Genomic DNA, 12,742 nt, shown 5'->3' with positions numbered 1-12,742 from the left:
GACACAACCATAGAAATAATGGAAAATATCATGTAATCGTTCATTATTTCCTGAACGACCATAGAAATAATGGAAAATATCATGTAAGCATTCATTATTTCCATAAAGGCCATAGAAATAATGGAAAATATAATGTAAGCATTCATTATTTCCATAAAGGCCATAGAAATAATGGAAAATATCATGTAAGCATTCATTATTTTCTGAACGACCATAGAAATAATGGAAAATATCATGTAAGCATTTATTATTTTCTGAACGACCATAGAAATAATGGAAAATATCATGTAAGCATTCATTATTTTCTGAACAGCCATAGAAATAATGGAAAATATCATGTAAGCTTCATTATTTTCTGCATGACCATAGAAATAATGGAAAATATCATGTAAGCTTCATTATTTTCTGCATGACCAATATCACATACGGTATCAGTGCTTTTTTTATCCATTGAACCCACCTGTACATTGAATATTAATGGGGTAAAAGATGGTTAATATTCATTCTTCTCTTCAGCGTTTTTCGTTGCTTCTGTCTCTATCAAGACTATCACTGACCAAACACGTGTCAGAGACTGACACCAATGTTATTTCCTCCACTCTAGACTTGAATGCCAGCGAGAGGAAGTAACACTTGACTTGTAATGATCCTGGTCTCAGCAGAAAATAAAACTAAAAAAAGACCCCAGGAGACTTTGAAGTCCTAACCCCGGCTATTCCCGGCTGGACAAGAGTTACACGTATTTAAAATTAGTGATCAATTGAGTTTCACTATTTATATCTCTATTTTTCTATCAGGGAAAAGCAGGAGAGTCGGGTAAACCTGGAAAAGATGGGAAAGTAAGTGTGACTATTCCAAGGATGCTATATTTACTTATTGTGATCCAAGTTGTGACAAGCAAGAAGCAGAGCTTTCTCATGGAAAGAGTAAGGGCATTAGTGTCGGCTCCTGCAAAAGTTGGTTTAGTTCAGCTGTCAACTGAAGACGCACCTTGATCGCTTTGCATCATGTCCATGCAGCCTCAGGCTGTAAACTGAAATTTCATAGAGCAGTGATACTTCTGAGCTGAATTGATGTTGAAAAGCTACAGATCTTCTTAAATTATGCTTGTAATTTCTTTTTGTACTTTGACAATCAGCGCTACTGCCATAGTATCTGATACAGTATCTTTCTATATTTACATGATATGATGCAGATACAATTTACACTGATATTCAACAGAAAATCTGTGCCAATTGTGCCAATTTTTGTGCTTATTCCAACAGCTGAGGTTTAAACAAAATCCATGTATGTGCCTTCTGCTGCACCTACGCTGAGACATCCCTGGTCCCCCAGAGGGTCACATGTATGTGTCTCCTGCTGCACCTACGCTGAGACACCTCTGGTCCCCCAGAGGGTCACATGTATGTGTCTTCTGCTGCACCTACGCTGAGACATCCCTGGTCCCCCAGAAGGTCACATGTATGTGTCTTCTGCTGCACCCATGCTGAGACATCCCTGGTCCCCCAGAGGGTCACATGGATGTGTCTTCTGCTGCACCCACGCTGAGACATCTCTGGTCCCCCAGAGGGTCACATGGATGTGTCTTCTGCTGCACCCACACTGAGACATCTCTGAACCCCCAGAGGGTCACATGTATGTGTCTTCTGCTGCACCCATGCTGAGACATCCCTGGTCCCCCAGAGAGTCACATGGATGTGTCTTCTGCTGCACCTACGCTGAGACATCTCTGGTCCCTCAGAGGGTCACATGTATGTGCCTTCTGCTGCACCTACGCTGAGACATCCCTGGTCCCCCAGAAGGTCACATGTATGTGTCTTCTGCTGCACCCATGCTGAGACATCCCTGGTCCCCCAGAGGGTCACATGGATGTGTCTTCTGCTGCACCCACGCTGAGACATCTCTGGTCCCCCAGAGGGTCACATGGATGTGTCTTCTGCTGCACCCACACTGAGACATCTCTGAACCCCCAGAGGGTCACATGTATGTGTCTTCTGCTGCACCCACACTGAGACATCTCTGAACCCCCAGAGGGTCACATGTATGTGTCTTCTGCTGCACCCATGCTGAGACATCCCTGGTCCCCCAGAGAGTCACATGGATGTGTCTTCTGCTGCACCTACGCTGAGACATCTCTGGTCCCTCAGAGGGTCACATATATGTGCCTTCTGCTGCACCCATGCTGAGACTTCTCTGGTCTCCCAGAGGGTCACATGTATGTGTCTTCTGCTGCACCCACACTGAGACATCTCTGAACCCCCAGAGGGTCACATGTATGTGTCTTCTGCTGCACCCACGCTGAGACATCCCTGGTCCCCCAGAGGGTCACATGGATGTGTCTTCTGCTGCACCTACGCTGAGACATCTCTGGTCCCTCAGAGGGTCACATGTATGTGCCTTCTGCTGCACCCACGCTGAGACATCTCTGGTCCCCCAGAGGGTCACATGTATGTGTCTTCTGCTGCACCCACACTGAGACATCTCTGAACCCCCAGAGGGTCACATGTATGTGTCTTCTGCTGCACCTACGCTGAGACATCTCTGGTCCCTCAGAGGGTCACATGTATGTGCCTTCTGCTGCACCCACGCTGAGACATTTCTGGTCTCCCAGAGGGTCACATGTATGTGTCTTCTGCTGCACCCACACTGAGACATCTCTGAACCCCCAGAGGGTCACATGTATGTGTCTTCTGCTGCACCCACGTTGAGACATCCCTGGTCCCCCAGAGGGTCACATGTGTTATGTTTGCTAATGACAGGTGTTATGAAGGCAATCCAGAAACACAGTGTGCTTAGCGATCAGAGCGCACACAGTGATCTGACAAATACCCAAAAATACAAGAACGAGCTCTGAGACGTGGAAACTCTGTAGACTGCACACCTGATCCTATCCTAAACACAACTAAAAGCGGCTGTGGATTGCGCCTAACAACTACCTAGGCAACTCGGCACAGCCTAAGAAACTAGCTAGCCTGAAGATAGAAAAATAGGCCTGACTTGCCCCAGAGAAATTCCCCAAAGGAAAAGGCAGCCCCCCACATATAATGACTGTGAGTAAGATGAAAAGACAAAACGTAGGGATGAAATAGATTCAGCAAAGTGGGGCCCGATATTCTAGGACAGAGCGAGGACAGTAAAGCGAACTTTGCAGTCTACAAAAAACCCTAAAGCAAAACCACGCAAAGGGGGCAAAAAAAACCCACCGTGCCGAACTAACGGCACGGCGGTACACCCTTTGCGTCTCAGAGCTTCCAGCAAAACAAAAGACAAGCTGGACAGAAAAAAAGCAACAAAAAAGCAAAAGGCACTTAGCTATACAGAGCAGCAGGTCACAGGAACAATCAGGAGAAGCTCAGATCCAACACTGAAACATTGACAAGGGGCAAGGATAGCAGCATCAGGCGGAGTTAAGTAATGAAGCAGTTAACGAGCTCACCAGAACACCTGAGGGAGGAAGCTCAGAAGCTGCAGTACCACTTGTGACCACAGGAGTGAATTCAGCCACAGAATTCACAACAGTACCCCCCCCCTTGAGGAGGGGTCACCGAACCCTCACCAGAGCCCCCAGGCCGACCAGGATGAGCCGCATGAAAGGCACGAACAAGATCGGAAGCATGAACATCAGAGGCAAAAACCCAGGAATTATCTTCCTGAGCATAACCCTTCCATTTAACCAGATACTGGAGTTTCCGTCTAGAAACACGAGAATCCAAAATCTTCTCCACAATATACTCCAATTCCCCCTCCACCAAAACCGGGACAGGAGACTCAACAGATGGAACCATAGGTGCCACGTATCTCCGCAACAACGACCTATGGAATACATTATGTATGGAAAAGGAGTCTGGGAGGGTCAAACGAAAAGACACAGGATTGAGAACCTCAGAAATCCTATACGGACCAATAAAACGAGGTTTAAATTTAGGAGAGGAAACCTTAATAGGAATATGATGAGAAGATAACCAAACCAGATCCCCAACACGAAGTCGGGGACCCACACGGCGTCTGCGATTAGCGAAAAGTTGAGCTTTCTCCTGGGACAAGATCAAATTGTCCACTACCTGAGTCCAGATCTGCTGCAACCTATCCACCACAGAATCCACACCAGGACAGTCCGAAGACTCAACCTGTCCTGAAGAGAAACGAGGATGGAACCCAGAATTGCAAAAAAATGGAGAAACCAAGGTAGCCGAGCTGGCCCGATTATTAAGGGCGAACTCAGCCAACGGCAAAAAGGACACCCAATCATCCTGGTCTGCAGAAACAAAACATCTCAGATATGTTTCCAAGGTCTGATTGGTTCGTTCGGTCTGGCCATTAGTCTGAGGATGGAAAGCCGAGGAAAAGGATAGGTCAATGCCCATCCTACCACAAAAGGCTCGCCAAAACCTCGAAACAAACTGGGAACCTCTGTCAGAAACAATATTCTCAGGAATGCCATGCAACCGAACCACATGCTGAAAGAACAAAGGTACCAAATCAGAGGAGGAAGGCAATTTAGCCAAGGGCACCAGATGGACCATTTTAGAAAAGCGATCACAGACCACCCAAATGACTGACATCTTTTGAGAAACGGGAAGGTCAGAAATGAAATCCATCGAAATATGTGTCCAAGGCCTCTTTGGGACCGGCAAGGGCAAAAGCAACCCACTGGCACGAGAACAGCAGGGCTTAGCCCTAGCACAAATCCCACAGGACTGCACAAAAGTACGTACATCCCGTGACAGAGATGGCCACCAGAAGGATCTAGCCACTAACTCTCTGGTACCAAAGATTCCAGGATGACCAGCCAACACCGAACAATGAAGTTCAGAGATAAGTTTATTAGTCCACCTATCAGGGACGAACAGTTTCTCTGCTGGACAACGATCAGGTTTATTCGCCTGAAATTTTTGCAGCACCCGCCGCAAATCAGGGGAGATGGCAGACACAATGACTCCTTCCTTGAGGATACCCGCTGGCTCAGATAAACCCGGAGAGTCGGGCACAAAACTCCTAGACAGAGCATCCGCCTTCACATTTTTAGAGCCCGGAAGGTACGAAATCACAAAGTCGAAGCGGGCAAAAAATAACGACCAACGGGCCTGTCTAGGATTCAAGCGCTTGGCAGACTCGAGATAAGTCAAGTTCTTATGATCAGTCAATACCACCACGCGATGCTTAGCTCCTTCAAGCCAATGACGCCACTCCTCGAATGCCCACTTCATGGCCAGCAACTCTCGATTGCCCACATCATAATTACGCTCAGCGGGCGAAAACTTCCTAGAAAAGAAAGCACATGGTTTCATCACTGAGCAATCAGAACCTCTCTGTGACAAAACCGCCCCTGCTCCAATCTCAGAAGCATCAACCTCGACCTGGAACGGAAGAGAAACATCTGGCTGACACAACACAGGGGCAGAACAAAAACGACGCTTCAACTCCTGAAAAGCTTCCACAGCAGCAGAAGACCAATTAACCAAATCAGCACCCTTCTTGGTCAAATCGGTCAATGGTTTGGCAATGCTAGAAAAATTACAGATGAAGCGACGATAAAAATTAGCAAAGCCCAGGAACTTTTGCAGACTTTTCAGAGATGTCGGCTGAATCCAATCCTGGATGGCTTGGACCTTAACTGGATCCATCTCGATAGTAGAAGGGGTAAAGATGAACCCCAAAAATGAAACTTTCTGCACACCGAAGAGACACTTTGATCCCTTCACAAACAAAGAGTTAGCACGCAGGACCTGAAAAACCATTCTGACCTGCTTCACATGGGACTCCCAATCATCTGAGAAGATCAAAATGTCATCCAAGTAAACAATCAGGAATTTATCCAGATACTCACGGAAGATGTCATGCATAAAAGACTGAAACACAGATGGAGCATTGGCAAGTCCGAACGACATCACTAGATACTCAAAATGACCCTCGGGCGTATTGAATGCAGTTTTCCATTCATCTCCTTGCCTGATTCTCACCAGATTATACGCACCACGAAGATCTATCTTAGTGAACCAACTAGCCCCCTTAATCCGAGCAAACAAGTCAGATAACAATGGCAAGGGATACTGAAATTTAACAGTGATCTTATTAAGAAGGCGGTAATCAATACACGGTCTCAGCGAACCATCCTTCTTGGCTACAAAGAAGAACCCTGCTCCCAGTGGTGATGACGATGGGCGAATATGTCCCTTCTCCAGGGATTCCTTCACATAACTGCGCATAGCGGCGTGTTCGGGCACGGATAAATTAAATAATCGACCTTTAGGGAATTTACTACCAGGAATCAAATTGATAGCACAATCACAATCCCTATGCGGAGGTAGAGCATCGGACTTGGGCTCTTCAAATACATCCTGATAATCAGACAAGAACTCTGGGACCTCAGAAGGGGTGGATGACGAAATCGACAAAAATGGAACATCACCATGTACCCCCTGACAACCCCAGCTGGATACCGACATGGAATTCCAATCCAATACTGGATTATGGGTTTGTAGCCATGGCAACCCCAACACGACCACATCATGCAGATTATGCAACACCAGAAAGCGAATAACTTCCTGATGTGCAGGAGCCATGCACATGGTCAGCTGGGCCCAGTATTGAGGTTTATTCTTGGCCAAAGGTGTAGCATCAATTCCTCTCAATGGAATAGGACACCGCAAAGGCTCCAAGAAAAACCCACAACGTTTAGCATAATCCAAATCCATCAGATTCAGGGCAGCGCCCGAATCCACAAACGCCATGACAGAAAACGACGACAAAGAGCATATCAAGGTAATGGACAGAAGGAATTTGGACTGTACAGTACCAATGACGGCAGACCTAGCGGACCGCTTAGTGCGCTTAGGACAATCAGAAATAGCATGAGTGGAATCACCACAGTAGAAACACAGACCATTCAGACGTCTGTATTCCTGCCTTTCAACTCTAGTCATAGTCCTATCGCACTGCATAGGCTCAGGTTTAACCTCAGGCAGTACCGCCAAATGGTGCACAGATTTACGCTCGCGCAAGCGTCGACCGATCTGAATGGCCAAAGACAAAGACTCATTCAAACCAGCAGGCATAGGAAATCCCACCATGACATCCTTAAGAGCCTCAGAGAGACCCTTTCTGAACAAAGCTGCCAGCGCAGATTCATTCCACTGAGTGAGTACTGACCATTTCCTAAATTTCTGACAATATACTTCTATATCATCCTGACCCTGGCACAAAGCCAGCAAATTTTTCTCAGCCTGATCCACTGAATTAGGCTCATCGTACAGCAATCCGAGCGCCAGGAAAAACGCATCGACACTACTCAATGCAGGGTCTCCTGGCGCAAGAGAAAATGCCCAGTCTTGAGGGTCGCCGCGCAAAAAAGAAATAATAATCAAAACCTGTTAAATAGGATTACCAGAAGAATGAGGTTTCAAGGCCAGAAATAGCTTACAATTATTTTTGAAACTTAGAAACTTAGTTCTATCTCCAAAAAACAAATCAGGAATAGGAATTCTTGGTTCTAACATAGATTTCTGATCAATAGTATCTTGAATTTTTTGTACATTTATAACGAGATTATCCATTGAAGAGCACAGACCCTGAATATCCATGTCCACACCTGTGTCCAGAATCACCCAAATGTCTAGGGGAAAAAAAAAAGTGAACACAGAGCAGAAAAAAAAAAAAAAAAATGATGTCAGAACTTTTTCTTTCCCTCTATTGAGAATCATTAGTTTGGCTCCTTGTACTGTTATGTTTGCTAATGACAGGTGTTATGAAGGCAATCCAGAAACACAGTGTGCTTAGCGATCAGAGCGCACACAGTGATCTGACAAATACCCAAAAATACAAGAACGAGCTCTGAGACGTGGAAACTCTGTAGACTGCACACCTGATCCTATCCTAAACACAACTAAAAGCGGCTGTGGATTGCGCCTAACAACTACCTAGGCAACTCGGCACAGCCTAAGAAACTAGCTAGCCTGAAGATAGAAAAATAGGCCTGACTTGCCCCAGAGAAATTCCCCAAAGGAAAAGGCAGCCCCCCACATATAATGACTGTGAGTAAGATGAAAAGACAAAACGTAGGGATGAAATAGATTCAGCAAAGTGGGGCCCGATATTCTAGGACAGAGCGAGGACAGTAAAGCGAACTTTGCAGTCTACAAAAAACCCTAAAGCAAAACCACGCAAAGGGGGCAAAAAAAACCCACCGTGCCGAACTAACGGCACGGCGGTACACCCTTTGCGTCTCAGAGCTTTCAGCAAAACAAAAGACAAGCTGGACAGAAAAAAAGCAACAAAAAAGCAAAAGGCACTTAGCTATACAGAGCAGCAGGTCACAGGAACAATCAGGAGAAGCTCAGATCCAACACTGAAACATTGACAAGGAGCAAGGATAGCAGCATCAGGCGGAGTTAAGTAATGAAGCAGTTAACGAGCTCACCAGAACACCTGAGGGAGGAAGCTCAGAAGCTGCAGTACCACTTGTGACCACAGGAGTGAATTCAGCCACAGAATTCACAACACACATGGATGTATCTTCTGCTGCACCCACGCTGAGACATCCCTGGTCTCCCAGAGGGTCACATGTATGTGTCTTCTGCTGCACCCACGCTGAGACATCCCTGATCCCTCAGAGGGTCACATGTATGTGTCTTCTGCTGCACCCACGCTGAGACATCTGTGGTCCCCCAGCAGGCTTGCTAAGTAAACTACAAGCATTGTCATATTGGTGCTCTTACACTGACTAAAACGAATCCTGGGGTGAGGAAATCTGACTTGTGGCTCTTGTGTAATCAGTGTTGGAAGTTTTCAGTTAATCATATGCTCGTGCTCTGGGGCGGGACCATAGGCAAGTCCTATCTTGGTGCTCTAGGCCAGAGAAACGAAGGAAAGACCTGCCCACAGGCCAAAGCGTAGTCTGTCGCTTTCGCTGTCTATATGATGAGGAACATGTTTGTGCTTCGGGTCGGCCTGTGCGCAGGTCTTTCCTTGGTTTCTCTGGCCTAGAGCAGGAAGATAAGACCCTGCCTACAGTCCCACCCCGAAACACAAACAGTCTGTCTCTCTCTCTGGCTCTACGATGAGGAACATGTTTGTGCTTTGACGCGACCTGCAGGCAGGTATCTTCCTGGTTTCTCTGGCCTACAGCACCAAGATATGACTCTGCCTTCAGTCCTGCCCTGGAGCACGGGCATCTCATTAACTGAAAACTTCTAACACTGATTACACAAGAACCACAAGATGGATTTCTTCACCTCAGGTATCATTTTAATCAGTTTAATGCTACCAACCTGACAGAGTCTGGAGTTTACTTAGCAAAATCCTGCTGACAGGTTTGCTTTAAATTATTTTATTATAACAATTTGCATATAACTTCAATGTTGTCCTATGAGAAAATAAAATGCAAGAAATTATAATAAAAACTAGGTACGATTTTTTACCCAGTTTGGAAGGAACCTTTCAATAGTATTTTTTAATGAAGGATATTGAAGTTGAAATATCAATTTTCTGCAAATTTCTTTTTTTCCAAAGTTACTGTGTTGACATGGAGCCTTCACCCATTTCATATTACTCTAGGATGCTGAGGATAAAGATGACACTTCCAAAAATGCAAAATCACTGGTGAAAGTTCTGTGTGGATATTAAATCTACCAAGAAATTTAGAGAATTTTAGTTGTGAACCCTGCAGAATTGTAACATAGTAACATAGTAACATAGTTAGTAAGGCCGAAAAAAGACATTTGTCCATCCAGTTCAGCCTATATTCCATCATAATAAATCCCCAGATCTACGTCCTTCTACAGAACCTAATTGTATGATACAATATTGTTCTGCTCCAGGAAGACATCCAGGCCTCTCTTGAACCCCTCGACTGAGTTCGCCAATTGTAGATGGAGCTGGGGACTATATGCAAGCCTAATTTATCAATTTAAAGAAGCACACTCATCAAGGTTTTTATCATCTTAATATACAGCAATTATCATATTTATATGCACTTTGTACTTACAGCTGCTCATTTTGCCTTTCTACCCAGATAGTTCTTCCCTTTCTCTGCTTTATGTAGAAACAAGAAGTCTCTTGTCCCTACATTTATCGTTCCCCTCTTCAGCTCCTGACGCAGCTGCCCCTGCCAGGGACTTTTGCAGTGAACTATGTATTCTACAAGGGAAATTGACCTCCTGTTCCTATTTAGAAGGATTCAGCTAGTCAGTTTTTAATCATGTGATGTCATAGGCCTAATGGAAAATTGAAGAATTATCTGGGTAGAAAGTCAAAATGAGCAATTGTAAGTATGCTATATAATATGATGATTGCAATATATTAAGAGGATAACAATTTTGTGATGGGAGGAGGAGTGCTTCTTTAATACATAAACTGCCTAAATATGGATTTACACGTTTTACACTTTCATTATTGTATGATTCAGCCTTTTAGTTAAAATTGTTGAAGGATTGATGGCATGATGCCACTACCGAGCTTTAATTCTATGGGACACAGCAATATCTGGTTGCTTAACTGAGCAAAGCATGACTGGAATTCATCTTTACTGATATTATTAAAGCATTTAGTATTTCTTATCGTGTTTCCTGTTTGTTTTATTCCTAGGGATTACCTGGACCTCCGGGATCGAAGGTAGACACATTTAGTGATTATAATAATTCTACAGTCCTTTAATCAGAAAATAATGCATAGTTATTACAACAGCAACGAACATATAAATATTTATCTCTTGGATTACTAACCCTCTTAAAAGTGATATGCGCTATTACCTGATGTACAAGAATGACTGCACAGTTTAGCTGTAAATTAGGAAATGATGGAATTGTAGCTGATTGGATAACATCACAAGCCTGTCAAGTGTTTATTTCCATTTCATTTCCTGAAAAAAGAAAAACACTTGTGGGTTTTTTTTTCCTTGCAGGGAGAGCCAGGGACTGCAGGAATCCCTGGAAGGAAGGTAAAAAAAATGACAATATTTTGAGCACTACTCTACAACCAAGTGATGCAAAGTGTATAAAATCATTATACAGAATTAACATTATACTTCTGTCTGGTTTTACAGCTTGTTAGCATAATACTAAGATCACTATGGCTCCACACCCACCTCCACATGGGATGGAAATGGTCCTTAGTGTTTCATTGTTTGCGCATAATCAGTCAATATATGAAACTTTTTAGGTTTACAAAAATAAAGAGACATCATCATCGCGGTCTTGTGAATAAAAAAAAAATTAATGCACTCGCACCTATGACATAAAATCAGTTGCAACTGGGGTGCCGAATCAAAGAGGGATCTTAAAGGCTATGCTCTTTTTCACAGCCATATTTATAGTGCCAATCCCTATAATATGAAAAATTAAAGGGTATATCCGGCACTTTATGGAAAAACAAGAAATATGGCTAAGCACTAACCAGGCAGGTAATTGCAATTTAACTGTCCTTTGTGACCAGTGCCTTTCTTCCCCGACACAGTGTGGTCACAAACCGCTCTTGTCGGGGATACAGCTGCCTGTGCTGACGCGACATGTTGGGACTTCCAGTGTCATTCTGATTGACAGCCGACTTCCCCAGTTAGGCAGCGGGGATCTAGCTGTCAATCAGAATGACCTTGGAAGTCCCGCCCATCGACAGAACGGAGCAGAAAAAAGCCTCCGTTCTGTAGACGTGATGTCAGCAGAGGCTTCTGAATCCTCGGCAGGAGCGGTCTGTGAACACTCTATGTTGGGGAAGAAAGGCGCCTGTTGCAATTACCTTCCTGTAAGTGCTTAGGTACATTTTTTGCTTTTTTTATACAGCACTGCATACCTCCTTTAAAGGGCCACTGTCACCCCCTGCAGCCGTTATAAACTAAAAGAGCCACCTTGTGCAGCAGTAATGCTGCATTCTAACAAGGTGGCTCTTTTAGTTTTGTGTTCAGGTATTATTAAAATAAAGCGTTTTGAAACTCTGCAGAAAAACCTGTCTTTGTCCACGGAGGCGGGTCTGAAGCCTCCTCTGTGAAGTGCCCAACAGCCGTCACTCACATCTTCTGGGGCGATGGTCGCCGCCCCCTGCATGCTGTTTTCTTTTCAAATCCAACGCTGATGCTGTGTAAATATTTGTGGGGCAGGCGCAGTAAGCTCTGGCTGTCTGACGTCACAGCCAGGCTTGCAGACTGCGCCTGTGCTGGCAGTGCGGCCACCCACCTCGGAATCCCTGCCCCGCAATGTGTTATGCATTATGCACAGTGCGGGGCTAGGATTCCTGGGAATGTGCACTGCATGTCTCAGACTCTCACCCACGTCCCCGCCTTCCAGCCTCTGGCTATTCAGCTGAGCTCATCCTGCCGCCTCCTCCTTCTGCTCATAGCAATCGCCGGGAAAGAAACAACCTACAAAACTTGCCTGCTAGCTGGCTGGAAGGCGGGGGGCGGGGGACGTGGGTGAGAGTTGGATTTGAAAAGAAAACAGCGTGCAGGGGGCGGCGACCATCGCCCCAGAAGATGTGAGTGACGGCTGTTGGGCACTTCACAGAGGAGGCTTCAGACCCGCCTCCGTGGACAAAGACAGGTATTTCTGCAGAGTTTCAAAACGCTTTATTTTAATAATACCTGAACACAAAACTAAAAGAGCCACCTTGTTAGAATGCAGTATTACTGCTTCACAAGGTGGCTCTTTTAGTTTATAACGGCTGCAGGGAGGTGACAGTGGCCCTTTAAGCATTTTTGCTCTCAATCTTCATTCAAAGTTTACTTTTTCACAGTTTCTATGAAGATCTACAGCAGTGT

The 12,742-nt window shown here is 45.0% G+C and overlaps 1 protein-coding gene and 1 long non-coding RNA gene across 8 annotated transcripts in view; one reads left to right on the top strand and one right to left on the bottom strand.

Annotated features, from left to right (window-relative positions):
* The window catches only part of COL13A1 (collagen type XIII alpha 1 chain), a 428,454-nt gene that overhangs the window by 284,439 nt on the left and 131,273 nt on the right, over nt 1-12,742 (top strand). For all 7 annotated transcript variants that reach the window (XM_069753227.1, XM_069753230.1, XM_069753223.1 and 4 more), the window contains 3 exons: nt 798-839; nt 10,582-10,608; nt 10,898-10,933. In XM_069753227.1, coding sequence (XP_069609328.1) covers nt 798-839; nt 10,582-10,608; nt 10,898-10,933 — 105 coding nt within the window. The remainder of the gene's footprint in view (nt 1-797; nt 840-10,581; nt 10,609-10,897; nt 10,934-12,742) is intronic.
* LOC138665604 (uncharacterized) overlaps nt 1-12,742 on the bottom strand; it is a 48,333-nt gene that overhangs the window by 10,117 nt on the left and 25,474 nt on the right. Inside the window, exon 2 of the long non-coding RNA XR_011318495.1 lies at nt 10,746-10,855. This is a non-coding gene — a long non-coding RNA (uncharacterized lncRNA). The remainder of the gene's footprint in view (nt 1-10,745; nt 10,856-12,742) is intronic.

This window comes from Ranitomeya imitator, chromosome 2, assembly GCF_032444005.1.
Source record: "Ranitomeya imitator isolate aRanImi1 chromosome 2, aRanImi1.pri, whole genome shotgun sequence".
Taxonomy (NCBI): Eukaryota; Metazoa; Chordata; class Amphibia; order Anura; family Dendrobatidae; genus Ranitomeya; species Ranitomeya imitator.
Note: the sequence above shows the minus strand (reverse complement) of the source record. Positions and strands in the feature narration are given on the sequence as shown.